Raw genomic sequence first — 19,997 nt, 5'->3', positions numbered from 1 at the left:
AGGTTCGAGTTTGAACTGGTTGAACCAGCCCCGTTCAAATCGAACTGAATCTAACCAGTTCTGCAAATCCCTACAGGGGGACATTATAGCATTCTTCAAATATCTGAAGGGCTGTCAGAAAGAAGAGGGTAAATACTTTCTGTTCTCTGCTGCCCCCAGAGAGCAGGACTAGATCTATTTGGCTTAAGTTATAGTAGGGTGGATTTTGGCTGAATATTGGTCAAAAGTTCGTAATGTTAGGCTTAGTTTGGTGATGGAATAGGTTACTTGGGGGGGTTTGTAGGCTCTCTGTCACTGGAGGTCTTTAAGCCATCTGGGGTATGCTCTAGCTCTGGATTTCCTGCAGTGAGCAGAGGGTTGGATTAGTTGGACTACAGTGCTCCTCCAACACTATGATTCTATTATTCTAACTTGTTCCTTTCCTTTCCTTTCCTTTCCTTTCCTTTCCTTTCCTTTCCTTTCCTTTCCTTTCCTTTCCTTTCCTTTCCTTTATATCTATGTACATTGCTTTGGGAACTTTTGTTGAAAAGTGATGTGTGTATATATATGTGTGTGTGTGTGTATGTATACACACACACACACACACACAAGTCTTCATCTTCTTCCTTAAACCAAATGGCCTTTGCAATGCAGTTATTTTATACCTTTAGCAATATGGGTGGTTATATGGTGGGGAAGGAGATGGAAGGGGAGCAGAGCCCTGGTATTGTGTGCCCATGTATGTGTGCAGTGTGTGCGCATTTATATGCTATGTATGTATGTATGTATAGCACCAAAAGATGTGTTTTCCCCCCTGCTGTTCATAGATTTAGTTTCTGGATATCTGAGAAGGAGGGGATGAAAAAACAGTGCATATTTGCCTGTGCTAACATCTTTTTAAAGCTATTTGCCTTTTGAATGTCTCTAAAAAGGAGAGAGGAAAAGGAGAGGAAAAGAACATGAGGAAAAGGAGAGAGAAAGGAGAAGAAAAGGACATGAGGTTTGAGGTTGAGGGAAGGATGATCACCAAAACTCACCCCTCCCCGCCCTCTGTGTATGTTCAACTCTTACTCAATATGTTGAACAATGTTGTTGTTGTTATTAATTCCCTGAACATAAAATCTGCATGTTACGGAGAAGGGTACTCCATAGCCTTTTCCTCAATGTTTCTATATGGAAGGAATAATTTTGGACGGAGGAGCATTCAGTTATGTGAGCACTCACATGCACTCAGAAGCCGTCCTATAGTCCAGAAACAGGTTTAGCGCCTTATCTGCTCTTTTGAGGGCTAAACTAGATGTAATGAAGGGGATTTCCATGGCAATAAACTATGGGATGTTAAAAGCTTTTGCACAGATTCTAAACATGATCTTACTCCCTGTAGAAACACTGCATCAAGCTTCCAAAGTACTTCCTAGCGCATTCTTATCCTTTGTATGCACAGTGAGCAGGGTCTTCATGCAGTTTTTGCTGTTCCACCTGCTAGCCAGCTCTTGCATTCCAAGAAGAACCCATCCCTTTCCATTACTACTTTTGTGGCAACTTGGGGAAAGGTGGGTTCTTCTTCGAAAATAAGAAGCTGCCTTAACTGCATCAGACAGTCCATCTTATTCATTCATTCATTCATTCATCTAGTTATCTACTTATTCATTAATTAAAATTCTATATGTAAGCCGCTTTGGAAACTTTTGTTGAAAAGCAGTATATAAGTATTTGTTGTTGTGACTCAATATTGTCTACATCTGGCAGCAGCTCTCCAAGGTTATAGGCAGGAGTCTCTTCCAGCCAAACCTGGAGATGCCAGGGAGTAAACCTGGGACCTTCTGCATGCAAGCATGTAGATGTTCTTCCACTGAGGTATGGCTCCATCCTCTAAGGGTAATATCTTACAACACTCACATGTATCTCCCATCCAAATGCAAACCAAGGCAGACCCTGCTTAGCAAATTCATGCTTGTTACCACAAGACCAGCTCTCAAGAGAGCTGGCTGGCAGATGGCTCTGCGAAAATCACATGAGGTCCCTGCTTGGCGTGTGTAAGGTCATGCTAGGAAGTAGCATGGAAGCTTGTGCAGCATGTGTACAGGGAATAAGATCACACTTGGGGCTTGTTCAAAAGCTTTTAACATCCTGCCATTTATTGCCATCTGGAAAGGCCTAAAGGCAGCTATACCTGTTCATATCACTGCCCTTTTCATGTATAAAGCGAAGTTGGAGTCTAATTTTAACATTAAACAGGGTGCACAGGCAGAGTTGATCTTTCCCTTGAGGATCTGGCCCACGGCCTCCTGTCTCCAGGGGGGCCTCCTCAGAGGCCTGCTGCCACCCCACACCTGCCCAACTGCTGCCCTGCACCCGTCCTGCTGCTGCCCCACCACACTGATCTAAGCCGTTTTCGCCACCATTTTCACAGCTGAGGGGTGAGCCAAGCAGGCCCCTCCCGTGGCAGCGGCAGTCGGAGCGGATGGTGGGCCTGTTCATCCAGTGAGAGAATCAAGTGTCGCAAGCCTGTGACATCACAGGCTTGCAACGCTCGATCCTTTCACTGCTCAGGCTTCCCTGGTCAGACAGGCCCACCAGCTTCTGCACCTGCCGCCACCACCACCATGGGGGAGGCCTGCCTGGCTCACTCCCCCCCACCCCCACCCCCCTGGCTACGCAAATGATGGCAAAAACATCAAAGATCAGTGGGGCAGTGGCAGGGTGGCAGCAGGCTTTTGGCCAAAAGATTTTTCAGCGGGGCCTAGCAGGGGCAGGGGCTCAGAAGCCCTTCAGATCCGGGCTCCAAAATGACCTAGGTGTGCCACTGTGCTCAGGTAAGAAGAACAGAACACTCCTTTGCCTTGCCTCCCTATGCTCCATTGCTTCAGGCACATTTCTTCCCAGCCTAGTTCACTGCCAGTATTTGAATTGAGCTGGGGGAAGAGAGCCTGAAGCAGCAGAGTATGGCAAGGGCAGAGTTCAGTTACTTCCTTTTGTTGTAGAAATTAGACCCCACTATATATACATGAATGAGGCAAGCACTCGAAGCATTAGACCCCATTATACATGAATGAGGCAAGCATTTGAAGAACAAATATGGCTGCTCCTGTCACATTTAGTTTGGCCCCAAGAACTAGGCCTCAATCCCACCCTGGCTGAGGAAGTGTCCTGTGGAGCATGCGTTGTCAAACACTGATAGGAAATCACCCACAACAATACAATAGTACAATGGACTAAAGCAGCAGGCTGCCAAAGTGTTTAATTGAAACCATGGCAATATATCTGGAAGCCATCATTTTCGTTAGCAAACTTTAATTAGGTCATGCTTTCAGTACCCCATGGGATGGAAAAGCCACTCACATAGCCAGGGTGGTGTGTAAGATTATAAACAAAGGAAAAAAGAGAGAAAGAGCAGGAGATGATGAGAAACAGGACAAGATCAGGCGAATTAGCAGACTTGAAAACCGTGGCTGAGAAAACAGGGACATGGGTGGGGGGGGGGATTCTAAAATCAAATAAAATCCACAAGAGAAAGAGAGAATTATTATGGAATAATAATATGAGATTTATTTATTACTATTAATATTTATTTATTGGAGGAAAATGCATCAGAACTAGAGATGTGCACAAATTCTCACACACACACACACACACACACACACACACACACACACACACACACCAATTTGTACCGGAAGCAAATCATCCCTGATTTGTTTTTGGTCTGAATCTGGCCAGCTAGCACAGGGGCAATTTGTTTTGTTCAAAAATTGCCCAAAACACTTAGATTCGGGTACAAATCGTTTTGTACCCAAATTGATTCGCAGAGACAGCACTGTGCAGGCAGTGATTCTCTCAGCAGCCGGAAGGGGGTGGGGAAAAAAATCTCTTCTCTTTTCCTCAATCAGAAAAGCAGGAACAAAAACCAGAGAATCTATTCTAGGCAGCAGGCAGACAAGGCAAAGCAAAGCAAAGCTCCTCTCTCTCTCTCTCTCTCTCTCTCTCTCTCTCTCTCTCTTCCCACGAGGCAGAAAGGCAGAATAGTGGCTTCCTGCCTCCTTAAGTACATTTGAAAATCCCTCCTTTGAACTCCCTCCACCCTTGTCCCTTCTTTGACCCTTCCCTTAGCCAATGCTGCGTCAGTGATCCCTGGCAACACAATGTTTGAATGGAAATCAGCCAATCTGGAACTAGGGGGGAATTGCCAGCCAATCATTGCATACTGAATCATTGCACATCTTAAACTTGGGAGGGCAGGATTTTCAAAAACATTTCCTGACACAAAATGGAGACAGCAAGAGAGATTGCCACAAAATGGAGGTCTGAATCTATTAATTTTTGGGGTCCAAAATCCTGGTGATTTGTTTTGGACCTGAATCTGGCCATCTAGTACAGGGGTGATTTGTTTTGTCCACAAATCACCTGAAAATTTGGGTACAAATTTGCACATCCTAAGCAGAACCAGAAAGAGAAAACAAACAAAAGTGAAATCATAATAGCTTTAAATGATGTCAATAGTTAAATTAGGAGAAAGAATCCTACCAGAAGTCAACTCAGACAAGAGGCCACTGCCCAATTTCAGCAGATTTCCCCTTACCCTGTGGCACAAGCCATTCTATTCCCAAGGGTCTCTTGAACTTCAGGAGCAGGAGCTTAACAAGGGGGAGGAAATGGGAAAATCCCCTTCTATGACTTTCTTTCTACTCATAGAACTTTATTTTAAAACAAAACCAGAGGAGATGCAATTCTGAAATATAGCTAACAAAATTATCTGACTTCCTGCATATTCTTCCAAGTGTAATTTCCTCATGCATCACAAGCTAACTGCACTCAGAATAGTGTTTTTTTGTCTTAGCTAACAATTTTTTTTGTTTTTATAAACAGAGAGAATGAATGGGTAAAGACTGTGAAAGTTACAGCAACAGATGGGCTGGTTCCCCAAGGAGCTATTCATTTGTTCTGTTCACCCTCATTCCCTGCTCCCTTACGTAAAAATGGAATACAATGGATGCTTAATACTGTATTACACTCTGGCATAAACTGGGAGGAGAAGAGAGGGGCATGTTCTGACCGCCAGTAAGTCTACAGCTACAGAGGAAAGTAGTGAAACTTTCTCAGTTTTTCTCCCTGAAATAAGCCCTCATGGTAATATTTAGATCTAGTTTACATAAGCTATTTTGACCCGACAAGGAAGTAGTCCCTATGTTCTCAGTCATACATTCATATAGACAGTGTAAACCAAGTGATCACAGATTCAGTTCTCATGAATTCCCATAACTGCAACAGCAATTTTGCAGCTGCAGCAACCAGGGAAATTGCTTCTAGCTGTAAATGTCTACAATCTAACATCTAACTTCACCATAAATGCTGTTAATGCTGCTTCTGGTTGCCCCACTTACCCAAGTGTGAGAAGTCCCAGGAGCTTGTGCACCTTGGATTCTGATTTCCTCTGGAAGGAGCGTCATTGGAAGGAGCGTCACTGGAAGGAGCGTCATTGGAGACTTATGATGTTTTTGAACTGGTTCACACAATCACTTCCAACACATGCACTGAAAGCAGGGAAGTGTTGAGAATGCACCTACCCTGATGTCACTGATGGATGTCCCATCAGGCTGTTGGGACATCCTTTACTTGCATGAGAAGGGTGATCATCCAGATTGCTCCTCTACATGGGCCACAAACCCCACAGTTTTGTGGCATGAGTAAATTCAATCTCTCACCTAGCAGCTCACCTGCTCTTTTTACACGGGTTTAACATACAAACACCTTGCAAGGAAGGTGTTCAGAAAAATCCTACACCTTCCCATAAGGCAAGAAGTATGTGACTTCCCACATTTCCTGACTTCAAGATGTAAGTAATTGAGAGTTAACATGATTTAATTTACAAAAGAACACCCAGCCACCTAACCATCCCAAACTCACAGCAATACTATACAGGAAATACTGTAGACATAGAATTGATTTATTGGAGTTCCCATCTTTCTGGCCCTATTTTTCTTCCTTTAAGAAGAATGTGGCACTCAGACGTTTTCCAGATTACATGCTGCCACGTGTACCATAAGTGCCCCTCCGTATTGCCAGTGTTTTGACATCACTCTTGCTGTGCTGTCAGCAGCGTGCCATCCATATTTCCAATATCTAGTTTCTAATTTGAATGATGTGTTATCCTATATAATAAAGTGCCTGGCATGTCCATCCGTGTCTGTAAGGCTGGTGTCTGCGTCCGTGTCTCCCTCGGCTGTTCTGGGCATGCGCGGCGCGCATGCCCAGAACAGCCGAGCGAGACACGACCGCTGGCACCAGACGGCCATGTTGGCCGGTTGGTCAGGCCAGCCGCGGAAAGGCCAGAGGCGGCCACGGGGAGGGCAGAGGTGGTGACGGTGGGTCCGGCCCGGCCGCCCGAAGCCCAAAACGAACAGTTACACCAAGCACAACACACAAAAACACACAAGCAGTGGCCAACACCAACGCTCTCCGCCCTCCCAGCCACCCGAGAGCCAACACTAAAAATAAAGGGAGTGCTGGAAAAGGGGAACTTGGAACTCTGTCTGTCTCACACACGCCCCCTTAGACTGACTCCCCCCCACCCCCTCCTAGCACCCGTTATTTACTTAAGAGGGAGTGGGGCAGGGTGGAGGGGGAGGGGCAAGAGGGAGTGGGGCAGGGGGAGGGGGAAGGGCAAGAGGAAGTGGGGCAGGGGGGAGGAGGAGGGGCAAGAGGGAGTGGGGCAGCGGGGAGGGGGAAGAGCAAGAGGGGGAGGGGGAAGGGCAAGATGCGGGACGCAATAGCGGTCTACTAGCGCCTGTTAATTTAACGGGCTTAAAGTTACTAGTGACTCTATAACGTGGTAATCGCATGAGCCCAGGCAGGACCCAGGGCCCCCCCCCGCCCGCAACAACTCCCAGTCCCAGAGGAGCCACCGCTCTTGCTACCAACCGGCATGGTCACAGGGTGCAGAGACCCGGCCTCTTCGTGGGCAGCCCAGGCAGCACCCCCCGGGCTCTGCCCAGTGGAGCAAAGCCTCCAGGCTGCTCTTGCTACTTCCTGCCACGCTCGTGTGGGGGGTGCGGGATGCAGAGACACGGCTTCTTCCTGGGCAGCAGCCACCCGCCTCCCCCAGCCCTGCAGAGCGGAGCCTCTAGGAAGGCAGGCAGGCAGGGCGGAAGGTGCAGGGCCAGGGCTGGGCAGACACTTGGTGCAGCTCCCTCCTTTTACGGCCTCCTCTCCACCATGGGATTTTAAAATAATAATAATAATAATAATAATAATAATTATTATTATTATTATTATTATTATTAATATTATTAGGTGCAACAATGCAAATGAATGCAATGATTTCTGTTTGTTTGAGAATAGCGCTTCCCCCTGCTGGCAGATTTTTACTAGGCAGCCAAGAAATATATTTTTAAAAATGTTCATGTTCCACCCCCACCCCTGCAACTCCATTGGCCCAAATGGAGCAGGAGGAGGGGCAGATGAACGTGTTACAAGGAGAATATGCACAGTCCTGCCTTGAAAACACGTTGCAGTGGACAGAAAATATGAATGGCCACCAGCCTACAAAACAACATTGAACAATGCTTTACTCTTGGTTTTAAACCGTTTCACTATCCTGTCACACTTTGCAACACTTTGCCAATTGCAAAACTTATAGTCTGGAAAACACCCATATGTAGGTGCTGCTGTTACTTCTCAGTTTGGAAAAGAGAACTTTAAGACTCTGTGGCTAAGTGTAACAGGTGTCTACTGCTACAGCTGGAGAAGCAGCCATGGGGAAATTTGGCTTGTCACAAGTGTATAAGCTGACTAGTCTGAAAGAAAATGAAACATGAAGCTTGTGAAAATGCTTTAAAATAAGAGATGAGTTTAATGGCAGTAGAGTTGTGGAGCACTGATTCTGTGTTTGCTTAAGGATTGTTTGGAGCTTCCAATTCTATGTTAGTGAACACCATGTGGTCTTTTTGTATGTGGCACTGGAGTAAGTGGCGCAGTAGGGAAATGCTTGACTAACAACCAAAAGGTTGCTGGTCAAATCCCCGCTGGTACTATATTGAGCAGCAGCGATATAGGAAGATATTGAAAGGCATCATCTCAAACTGCTCAGGAGGAGGCAATGGTAAACCCCTCCTGTGTTCTACCAAAAGAAAACCACAGGGCTCTGTGGGCACCAGGAGTCACAATCAACTTGACGGCACACTTTACTCTACTTTACTAGAGTACTACGCGGTCAGATTTTTGCAAGGATGACCTACTTTAATGGCTAGGTATGAAGCAAGACTTAAAGCAGCAGGCTATCTTGATGGAGGAGCTGACTCTTATTTTGGATGTTGTATTTCTAAATCAGATAGAGGATGTAATATGTAGTACCAAGAGAAGAGCAGGGCTTAGTTTGATTTTTCTGCTTAAAATTATGCATTGACTTGGGTTTTTCTCTCTCTCTTTCCTTTTCTATCTTTGCTCTTAATTCAAATAATAATAGTTATTGCTGTTGATCAACAAGGACAGCCTAGATATCTTAATCCAGAAAAGGGTTAGAGAAGATAAGTGCATTCAGAATATTATTTATTTATTTATCATATTACACTGACATTCTTTTGTTTCTCAGCAAGGGTAATGTTTGTGCTCTGTGAGCTGTTCTTTTTGTAGCAGCAAATATTCATCATGCCAGCCAGAGGGAGAAGCAGCACCCAGCATTGCATAAACAAAGGCAGGAAAGAGGAAAAATCAGGTTAATCATTAGTTGTTGCTGCAATTTCCTGCCAGCCTGCTTGTGTTTTTAAGAAATGCATTTAATTAATAATAGTGTTATTTTACATTGACCTTTAGGATGAGTGGGCTAGTCCTAAATATATACAGTATTTATAGTGTGGGTTCTGGTGGTGGCTGAAATGATTGGGAAACCCAAGAAGGTTTCCTTTAGCTATAGTACAAGTCATTTGAGTAAAGCTTTTATCCGAATAGCCTCTCCAATACGCAAGATGTTGAAATCCTTACAGAGAAAGAAAAATCAAAGGATCACCGGGAAGAGGTGGGGCTACATGAAAAAGCTGCAGTCTGGGCTGAACATGTCATCCAGACACAAATGTCTCTGCAGGGAAAGCGAGCTACGTGGCAAAGCCTGAACTATCTCTCCTTGCAATGTTCTTGCATTTGAAGGCTCCCCTTGTAATGACAAAGATTTATTAAGAGAAAGCAACAGAGGGACAAGAGGCAGAGACGAGTCACGGTGCTTATAATATAGTTTTCATTAGACAGAGTGAGCCCCACCTGTTCCTAGGAAATGACAGATTGCGGCTTTAAGGCTGTGGAGAGACGACAAGAGCGTGCACATACTCCCCCAAAAGGAAGAGACTGTCAGTTTTAAAAAGGAAAAGTGGGGGGGGGGGAGCCCTTTCTGATATTGCTGGAGCACTGAATTTCCAACTGAGTGGCATTCTTCATTGTGCTCAATAAACAGCCATCTTGTCTGCCTGTTGAGACATCTCAGTTCTGCTATTTTTACCTGTCACTCTGTATTGTCAGCTTTGTTCTACTTACACTTCATTTAAAATGGATTACAAGCAAGCAAAACCCATCTTCTCCAACCGAATGCATTTACACGTTTTGTGTTCTGACCCTCAGCCTTTTAATCAGAGCAGGTATTGCATGGTGCAGAAAGCCACAGAATTTGGTGCCAAGGAAATGATGAACCCACTGGGAAGTTCTTTTGAGCTGGCTAAAGGGAAACAAATGGAAGCAGCACAAGACCAGTTCTCCTCCTAATTATATAAACTAGTCTCAGGGTACGAACAAAGAATGGATTTTTCATGTTTTGTGCTTTACAGTGTTGCACATTTCAAAGTGTATTTTACTTTTTTTAATGACCAAAATGAAGATCAGTGTCAGTTCGAAGTTCATTTCCGTTGAACTTAGACTTGGCTCATCTATGTGAAGATAAGTGGCACAGGTTTTTGTCCCGATTAATACAATATGGGGAAATTTGCTATTTTTGTATAGACCTTGAGGCATGATCCAGACTAAGTTAGTCATGGCTAACTCCCATTGAAATTAATGGGATGTAAGTTATTAATGACTAACTTATCTCATTTATTTCAGTGATGCTTAGTCATGATTAACTTAGTCTCAATCCTGTCCTTAGTTTTAAACTTTCTTTTTTGTAACAGTGGCCATCATCTAGCTCTCCATATTCAAGAGATTGGTGCACAGAAGAGGACTCTTGTAGCACCCTGGTCCTATCCAATGGTGCAGCTGTGTTGAATGTGTCACAATATATTGGGCCTTGATGTCACAATCTGACGCTTTCCAGTTGAGCCATCCAGGGACCATTCAGACCCCTTCCTCCCATGCAGGCTGCTCATACCAAAAGGAAGAGTGAGCTAGGAGAATTCTCTCTCTGTGATAGAGAGAAACAGAGGGGTGGGAGCACCAGGAGTTCCTTGTGTGATTCAGACAGAACAAGAAGAGAGAGTAATAAGGATTCTCTGTGTGAATGAGAATGAAGGAGAGATGGTATTTCCTGTGCGTGTGAATAGGAGTGGCCCCCTTTTCACCTTATCTTTAACATATTGACTGAATGCATGGAGTGGGAGGAAGAACATGCTAACTGGTTTTGCCTAGGGGTCTGCACAAAACCACCTGGTCTGGTTCAGTTTGAGTTTGGACTGAACCCAAACCGCACTGGGCCAGTTTGGTTTTGGCGGCCTTCAAAACTGTGGCCCCAGTGTGGTTCGGTATGGGGGTGGTGGTTCGCTGAACATTTTGGGGGGGTCCTTTTCTTTTCTTTTCTTAAATTACCCCCTCCGTGGGGCTTCTCCAAGTTGGAAGGAGAGTCTGCGGAGGTTCACCCTCCCCCTGCCAGCCTTCCTTTTTCTAAAAAGGGCATCTTTGGCCCTTTCTGGGCCTATTCCCCGGTGTGGTGGCCATTTTGGAGGCCACCGCACCTGCACAGTGGGACCCTGCATGGCCTTGCCCCATTCCCTTACACAAGACTTACACAAGTCTTCAGACTTACACAAATCTTCAGACTTATGCAAGTAGGGCTCTATGTTCTATTGTTGGAAATCAACTGTACACAGGTAGACTCCAGTATTAACATTCATCTAATGTACAGTGGTCAGGGTGGCCAGGAAAATCCTGCTCTCTTTCCACATGTTCAGTCTGTGTATAGAGAGTAAGGTGAGAAGAGGACTAAGGATTTGGCTCACCTCCTGGAGTTACCTATTTCATGTTAAGTTTCAGAAGCATGTAATTTATCCACTTCCATTAAGCAGCTTGCAGATCACTCAAGGAAATGAACAAGCTACATGTGCTGCTTTGCATGAGTTTTGAAGTATCAGCAGTCATGTTCTTGGCTTTGGCACCATTGCTTGAGTGATCAGCTTTGCACTGGTTTTAAATTCTAAGCCTGTGATCATTTTATAACTGTCCTCACTTGTTTATGCACTTTTAATTCTTGCTTTGCCTTGTAAGGCATTTGAAAACTGGATTGCACTAGGTTGACTTGTTATATGCAAGTATAGCATGATGACAGGAGACTGTGGATAAACAGTGTTTACTGCTGGGATCCACCTTGAAAAATAAAATTTCCAGAAATTTTGAAACCATGGAGGAAGAAAAAGTATTTCTTTTTCTCTCTTTTTTCCTTGGGGAGTGGGTATCTGTGAAAGGAAATCTGGGGGGAAATGAAAAGTTATGTAATATTTGTTCTTTTAAAAAATGCAGATTTCAACTTAGTTTCCTTTTTAATGTCAGCAAAGATATAGTATTTTCATGAAATGTATAAATATACTCAAGAAAATGTACTAATTGTAATGGATGGAGCTGCAAGTTGTGAACTGTTATTTTGAACACACACGTTTTTCAATACTTTTGTGGAGTCAGATTGTGTTTAATCAATCTTCAACCCTGCCTTCAGTTCAAAAAATATGTTTAATGGGGGGAAAGGACTTGAGGTGGCAACAGAGAGCAAGAGCAAACATTAAATATAACCCATTGTAGTTATTTTGTATAGTACAACCACTCTGGAAACTGAACATTTCACAGGGGCTGTAGCTGAACTGTAATTTAGTGGCGGAACATGGAGAAATTCCCAGGTCCAAGTCCCTAACACTGGCTCTCAAAGTATCCCAACCAGCAGGACTGGGAAGACTCCAGCCCCAAACCCTGGAGGGAGACAGAATAGATAATACTGGACTATATGGAATGGCCACCTGCATGAACCATAAGGCAGCTCAAATAACAGTTTAGGATAGTAAGAGACTCGAACGTTAATGAGGCTTTAGTGACCTACTTCCCATCTTCATTTTTTAACAGTAAAAATAAATGGCAAGCCATGAGATTATCCCGTGGTTAAAATAAGCTCTCCAATGTTTACCCCCTCTTTTTTGCTCCACTGATATGGTAAATGGCGTAACTATCCATAATTTGTCAGTGAAGAGGTGCCAGCCCTACCACATGCTGCATGCAGCCATGGCTCTCTCACAGCCTTTGACAGTGTCACACAACAGCTTGCACCAAACCGGGTCTTTCTTCCTCCATCTCTCTAGTGTCACCAACTACTAATTGTGCTAACAGGTATTTTTCCAAAGTGGAACCATAAAAGGTAGGGGTGTATATGGACCACATGTGAGGAGTCGGTCTGAATGTGAACCTAACTGTTGCTCCACAAACCAGTTTGTTGGACCTACCAGCTGGGTTGGTCGAACGGACAAAACAGCTCAAACTGGTTTGGAGCGGTTTGTAATCGAACCACTCAAATCACCTGGTTTGCGGTGGACTTGTTCAACCACAAACTAGTCTGTGCACACCCCTAATTAAAGGGAGAATTGGTCTTGTGGCAGCAAGCATGAATTGTCCCCTTTTGCAAAGCAGGGTCTGCCTTGGTTTGCATTTGGATGGGAGACTACATGTGAGGGCTGTAAGACATTCCCCTTAGGGGATGGGGGCATAGCAAAGCGAAAGAGCATCTGCATGCTTGCATGCTGAAGGTTCTAGTTTCATACTCTGGCATTTTCAGGTAGGGCTGGGAAAGACTCCTGCCTGTAACCTTGGAGAGCCACTGCCATTCATGTAGACTAGTGATTCTCAAACTTGGGTCCTCAGGTGTTATTGGACTTCAGCTCCCATAATCCCCAACCAAAGGCCACTGAGGCTGGGGATTATGGGAGTTGAAGTCCAATAACACCTGAGGACCCAAGTTTGAGAATCCCTGATGTAGACAATACTAGCTAGACCAATGGTCTGATTCAGTATAAGGCAGCTTCTTGTGTTCCTAAAAGTGTGACCATGGGTTTTATGAACTGTTGCACATATTACTGAGCTGGGGAAAAGTTATAGTGACTGACAGTTTAGCTCTTCTGTTTTTTGCCCTCTTACTTCCCATTTCATCCTGATCCTTTTTGAACACTAGAAGCTGTGCATCTAGGTCAAGGTTATTGATACCTTACAGTTACAGAAGTTATAGACAAAACACTATTAACTGTCAAATATAGCTAATTTACTATTCAGAACACATTTCATTTTTTGTGCAAAAGGCAGGGAGGATTGAATTATGATGTGTAGTAGGCCAAGATACTCAATGTTCAACTGTGTAATTTATTATTTCAAGGAGGTGAGAGGAATACACAATTACCCCAAAAATATTTAATTAAGTTTAAGTAAAAACAGAGCTTTGGATGTCAAAGTCATTTCTGAAACACTGGAGTCACCAAAAGGAAGCACGAGCAAAGTAAATAAGATTTTTAAGTTAAAAAGAATGCTATACTAAAGCAAAATATTAGTTGATGTAATTTTAAAACATTAAAAAGAAAGATAATTGTTAAGGTGGGCAAAACAAACTTTATTCTTCTCCCAAATGAAACAAAAACCCTTTTTTAATAACAACAACAATATGTTTTAATTTATAGTAAATAGGCATTGCTGACTCTTTTTATGATGTTATGACCCTCCTGGGGAAAATAACTGTAGAGAGAATCCAAACTGGATTGGGATATGACATTAGGTCCATTCAGATATTATTCTGTATGATGTCTGTACACTCATACATGTGTTCGTGTGAATCACTGTACCAGCATGTATGTTAAAAGTGAAGCTGGGTACAGTGGCACATCTACATAATACTGGTACCCAGAGTGCCCCCCCCCCGTCATGGCTCAGACTTCTGACTCAGAAGAGTCAGAGCAGTTAGATTCGCCTGCTAGTGAGGGCTCAGAGGCACAGCAACAGGATTGGGCAGGGAGACCACACTCTGGAGCTGAGGATTCAGAACAGCTGCCAGACATGATTTCTGATGAGGAGGAGCCTGGGATTTCACCTGTCTTGAGAAGACGTCTCAAGAGGCAGGCTCAGTGGGAGTCACGCAGGCGCAGGAGATAACAAGAGAGGAAGCAGAAGTGCTGACTCAGGGAAGCCTGATTGGCTGCTGGTTCTCTTGAACCATATATATTTAGCAGTCTGTCAGTTGCTCAGATGCTGTTAGCAACGTTGCTGACCGAAGTCCGTGTGCTGTTCTGAATTTTCCAAATTCCAGTTTGCCCTTGTTTATGCTTTCCTGCTTTGTTCCATTAATTCCTTGTTTCTGGTGTCCTTCATTCTCCGCTCTGTGTTTTCTTTTCCGTTATTACTCAGTTATTGTTAGAGGGGAGTACCTAGTTCAGTTCAGGGGGACTTAATTCATTTACTGTTTTCTTTGTGAGCCTTTTATTTTCCTTCGTGTAGCTTTGCTGCTGCTTTCTGTTAACCCATAGGGGGAGTGCTGAAGGGGGTTGTAAATCCTGTTGGGTGAGCCGAGCTAACAGATTTACGACACCCCCCTGCATTTTGGGGGGCCTCCTGCTGCCACCCTGCACCTGCCCTGCCATGCCAATGTACTAAAATTTACATTAATTTTAGCCGCCAATGTGCGCGGCTGGTGGGTGACTGTCTGGCCCAGTGGCCATTGAAAACTGCGAGGCACTCCGGCATGCGTGTGCAGAATGCAGACATGCTGGAGCTCCTCACTGTTTTCAAGAGCAGCTGGGTCAGACGGGCAGGCCCAGCAGCTGCTCCACTCACTGCGTCCACCACGGGGCAGGGGGAGTCCTGCTCAACCCACCCTCTGGCTGCACACATTGGTGGCTAAAATTAATGTAATTTTTGGCAATTCAGTGCGGTGGGGCAGGTGTGGGGTGGCATCCTGAGACCCCCCTGGAGGGCCCCCTGGACCCTTGGAGGCCACAGACTGGAGCCCCAAGGTCCAGGGATAAAAACCCCTCTGCCTGGGTACAGGTCCCTCAAATTCATAGTACAGATAGGAAGTATAGTGCTGTACCTGTGTTCAGCATAATTTGTGGACTGTACTGATGTACAGCTCTGCACCTGTGTATACTGTACACTCGTACAAGAGTTGAACATTAAAGTGAATGGGCCTAGAGGCAAAGTATTAAAGCCCCCCTTCCCCATGCATGCTTCCAGTCTAGATTGGGCCCCACATCACTACTTCTTTGGGGGGAAAGAACAAGCATGCAAGGTAGCCAGCGTGGTGTAGTGGTTAGAGTGCTGGACTAGGACCGGGGAGACCCGAGTTCAAATCCCCATTCAGCCATGAGACTTGCTGGGTGACTCTGGGCCAGTCACTTCTCTCTCAGCCTAACCTACTGCACAGGGTTGTTGTGAGGAGAAACTTAAGTATCTAGTACATCACTCTGGGCCCCTTGGAGGAAGAGTGGGATATAAAATGTAATAAATAAATAAATAAAATAACTGTAGTTTAAGCCTTAGGAATGTCTGCTAATGCTTATCTTTCATAGACAAGAGTCTATTTTTTGTAGTAGCATGGAGTTAAACCTAATTAAACGTGAAATTAAATATGTATGAGCTTCTAAAATATGCTGATATACATATAATTCAGTTATGAAGATATAATATGATAAAATATTTTTGATCATTCAGTTCACTGATACATTTGGACACAAGGGCAAACCGCAGGTCCAACAGCTCCCCAGTTTGCCTCCATCCCCCCTCCACGCTCTCCCAGATGATAACAATCCCAGTCTGGGAGCCAGCAACAGGGGCAGGACTAGTTGCACGGGCTTCCTCCAACCATGGAAGGATAGCCCACACCAGCCAATGTGAGGGAATAGAGGAGCTTCCTCTATTAAAATTCAAATCCGGACAACACGGAGGAGGCAATGGACCCTCGGTTGGGGGAGTGAAACTCACTACAGATTGAGGGTTCATTCCTAGGTTTGGTAGCAAAATCGGAACTGCGGTTGGGTCATTTGGACAATGTGGTTCTGGCCATTTGGATGACGGGGTGGTGGCAAGGCGAACCTGAGGTGAGTTCCTTAGGCAGCCATTGTCTCTCCTACATCATGCTGAATCTGTTGCCTATAGTCATGACTTGGTATTCCAGTTTGCAGTCCCCCACAGCTTTCATTTTCCAATGTTTTGAAAGAGTACCTAGCAATATATTTCTCTTTAAATTAGAGTAAACTCCATCTGTGGAGGAGTCTGTAATTATGGTCTAATTTTCATTTTCATTTGAGAGGACCCAGTTGGCAAATGTGTGGCACCGGCAGTTGCAGATAACTGTATAATACTAATGCTGTAGGGTTTTAATGTTTGCTTTGTCTTTCTTTCAGAACCTGAGGCTGGCGAGGTGTCCCCCCCAGTGGGAGCTGGCGTGAACAGCAACAGCTGGACCTTTAAATATGGACCTGGCAACTCCAAGCAGCCTGGGCCCGGTGAGTTGCCAGACAAATTCATTATCCCAGGATCTCCTGCAATCATCTCCATTCGACAGGATCCACCAAACAGCCAAACTGACAAAAGTGACTTCATAACCTTCGGCAAGAAGGAGGAGACCAAGAAAAAGAAGAAAAAGAAGAAGGGAAACAAGGCTCAGGAGAAAAAAGAAAAGGGCAACAGCACCACTGACAACAGTGACCAGTGAGGGGTTTATACAGAACAATCTACTTAGCCAATTTTTGTAATCATGGAAGATCTCTCCTATGTAGCAACTCCCGACTTCTTCCTACTGTTAACCAATTTCCTGTATGTGCAAGACTTCAAAAATCCACAGGGAATTCACAATTTCTGTCTAGATTGCTTAACAGGTTTTGTCTTGAAAGCTTTATTAAGCCTGGTGTTAACTCTTTTTCTCCACTCTGGCTTGTTTTCAGAATCTAAAAAGCAGACACAAGTTTCTTTTCTCCTACGCCGAAAAGGAGACTCTTCACAATACAGCCAGTGAGAGGTTGGACTCTTTGCATTGTGGTTCCTGTGATCCTGTCTTGATGACACTTATAGGGGGGAAAAACATTTTTGGTATTGTGCACCCTGTATCTGATTAGAAACTTTTGTGTGCTGATTATTGGCTAGATGATGCAAGATCAAATTAAAATGTCACAAGAAGAGCTTGTAAAACATGAACAAATGAAGTTCCTTGTGAAATGTGCAATGCTGAGTGGCCTGGGGAACTATCTTACAATTTGCAATTAGATTTTTCGTAATACACCAAATCTAGTGTGTAGTCCGCTGGAGCTTTTATATATTTTATATACACACTCCAGCAAAGTGGAAGGCTCACTTGGCAACTCTTATGAGATACCATAAAGTATATCTTCCTCCAAGCCATTGGCCATATCGCCACAATAAGGCCTTTGTTCTCCTTGCAAGGATGTCCCTCAGGGAACGTCTGCATGGCAACCTCTCACACTCTTGGCTCAGTGCTTTAGTGCTAACAGGAAGTGCGGGAGATCTCTCTCTTAAAAACCCCAACAGGAACGTTGGGGAGTGGGAATTCCCTTGCTCACATCTTGTACTCAGCTGTGTAGACAGACAGCACTGGGGGTCCTGCAACCCAGACCATGGCATGTGTGTACCACAGGGAGTTGGATGTCCATCCAGGGCACATCTGATGCCTTTTGAAACCACTGTGCAGACATGCCCTCAGAGTTTAACAAGGGAAGGAAGGGCTGACATCTCAGGAATGTAACGGACTGTGATGTTTCCTTTATGTCCTTGTTTCCACTCTATTTAACATTCTTTTGCACATAATGTCTCTGAAAAGGTCAGAGTATTTTCCATAACACATATGCAAAAGTAAGGACAAAACAAGAAAACAAGAAAAACCTTATCTATGCTAATTGTGATTTTATTTATAAAGGGAAAATAGCTGTAGGTGAAAAAGATATACGATGTCCTTTAACCCAAACTGAAGTAAATTTACAGCCATCAGAAAATATAATTGCTGCTATTGAAGTGCTTTAGAAAAAAAAATTGCCTGAAACATCTGTATTATATCTGCCAATCACAGCTTTATTCTGTCAGGTCACTGGGTGGGGTGGGGGGCTGCCTCTTGCATGCATTAAGAAATACAAGATTTTCTCTTTCTCTTTTTGCATTCTTTACTCTGCACTTTGAGTACACAACATTTGCAAACAAATTTTCATCAGAGGAAGCGGAAGCAAACCCTTTTTCACACAAGCAGATCTACTAACCTGCTAGCCCTGTGCAGTGTTTTGGTGTTATTATCTCCCACATGACCTCCTTGGGTTTTAGTTTTACTTCTCGATGAGTTAATACATTTCTGACCCTACAACTAACACTCATTATGTAAAATTCAAGTACTGTATGTATGCTATACGCTCTTATAAGTATCCTGAAATATTTATTCTGTGCTTTGTGTATGTGAATGTCAATGCAACTATTACCTAGCGTGGACATTAAGCTTTACTGTTGAATGTAAATCCATTTTTTTTTTGTACGCTTGTGAAAAAGTGTAGTGTTAATATTTTTAAGCCACTGTTAGTTACCAGTTTTTGTGTATGAATTGAAACACAAGTAAAATATCTTTCTTAAATCAAGAAATCAGTACATCACAGGATATTATTTCAGAAGTGGGAGTGAGGGGACTATGAAGCAATGTAGCTTTGCCTCCTAAAAAGCAAATATACAGCTGAGATTTGGACTGAAATTGTACTAGACACAAAACTATTCTGTGTATTAAGCAGCATAGAGGCTGTCAAGGAGTGCTAGAAGAAGAAATGTTAAATATTGGAGGGTATGCCACAAGGCGACTTGAGGAGCTTTCACACATTAAGGCATTTATAGGCCCCTCTTCTATTACTCCTTTTCTATGTAAATCGCTTTGGGATTTTGTTGTTGTTGAGAAGTGGTATATAAATAATAGTAGTAAGTAAGTATTGTATCCTCCCCATATGACCTAAGATGTTTTTTGAAGTCAAAGAAGCCTCATACGTAACTTTTGACACAGTGCAAGGATCTGCAGTTGAAAGTGGAAATCAAGAAACTGGCTATTATTTATTCTTCAACGTTTATGTTATTCTTTTCAATTTCTTTAAAAAAAAACTATCAAAGCCATTTACATAGCAAACTGAGTAAGAAAATGGTTCCTTGTGTCCCAAAGGAGCTGACAATCTGCCATCTACAATGAAAGACTAGGGAGACGCCAGCAGGAGTCACCTGAAAAGCTGCTGTTTTGGGCCAAATAGGGACAGTTGTTCTCCCCCTGCTTAATAGAAGAGAGCCACCCAAAAGAGAGCCACCCACTCTTTGGCAGACAGAAGGGGGCTGACTGTTCTGTATGTGCATGGGGATACCAGATACTGGCCCATCGCTCAGAGGGTTCTGTAAATGCAAACTCTGTGTGATATGAGAGTTCTTAAAGTATTAATGCTCACTCTAATCTTTTATTAAAGGGAATATATTGAATACTTGTAAAATGGTTGAATATGATTTCAAATTTGTTGGCAATTCATTAAGTTTAAAAAGCTGCTGTTTGTAAAACCTGTGTCCCAATATTGTGCTGTAAAAATGTGCCTTTCGAACTATTTAAATTGGAATAATCTCATTGAAGCCAGTGGGACTGCTTTGATACAGAAAGTTTGAAAACAGCAGCCTGTCACCTTTATTCGAAGCACACTTGGTTAGAAGTAAGTTCCATTCTGCCTAACTGAACACATTTCCAAGGTTACATGTTTCAAAAATACTCTTGCCAAACCATGTTGGCTCCTGCATGATGTCACACTGTTGCA

The 19,997-nt window shown here is 43.7% G+C and overlaps 1 protein-coding gene across 1 annotated transcript in view; it reads left to right on the top strand.

The window, feature by feature from the left end:
- LOC128323186 (protocadherin alpha-5-like) overlaps positions 1 to 19,698 on the top strand; it is a 267,377-nt gene extending 247,679 nt beyond the window's left edge. Inside the window, exon 5 of the mRNA XM_053245905.1 lies at positions 16,581 to 19,698. Coding sequence (XP_053101880.1) covers positions 16,581 to 16,891 — 311 coding nt within the window. The 3' untranslated portion in view covers positions 16,892 to 19,698. The remainder of the gene's footprint in view (positions 1 to 16,580) is intronic.
- The last annotated feature ends 299 nt before the right edge of the window (positions 19,699 to 19,997 follow it).

This window comes from Hemicordylus capensis, chromosome 4, assembly GCF_027244095.1.
Source record: "Hemicordylus capensis ecotype Gifberg chromosome 4, rHemCap1.1.pri, whole genome shotgun sequence".
Taxonomy (NCBI): domain Eukaryota; kingdom Metazoa; phylum Chordata; class Lepidosauria; order Squamata; family Cordylidae; genus Hemicordylus; species Hemicordylus capensis.
Note: the sequence above shows the minus strand (reverse complement) of the source record. Positions and strands in the feature narration are given on the sequence as shown.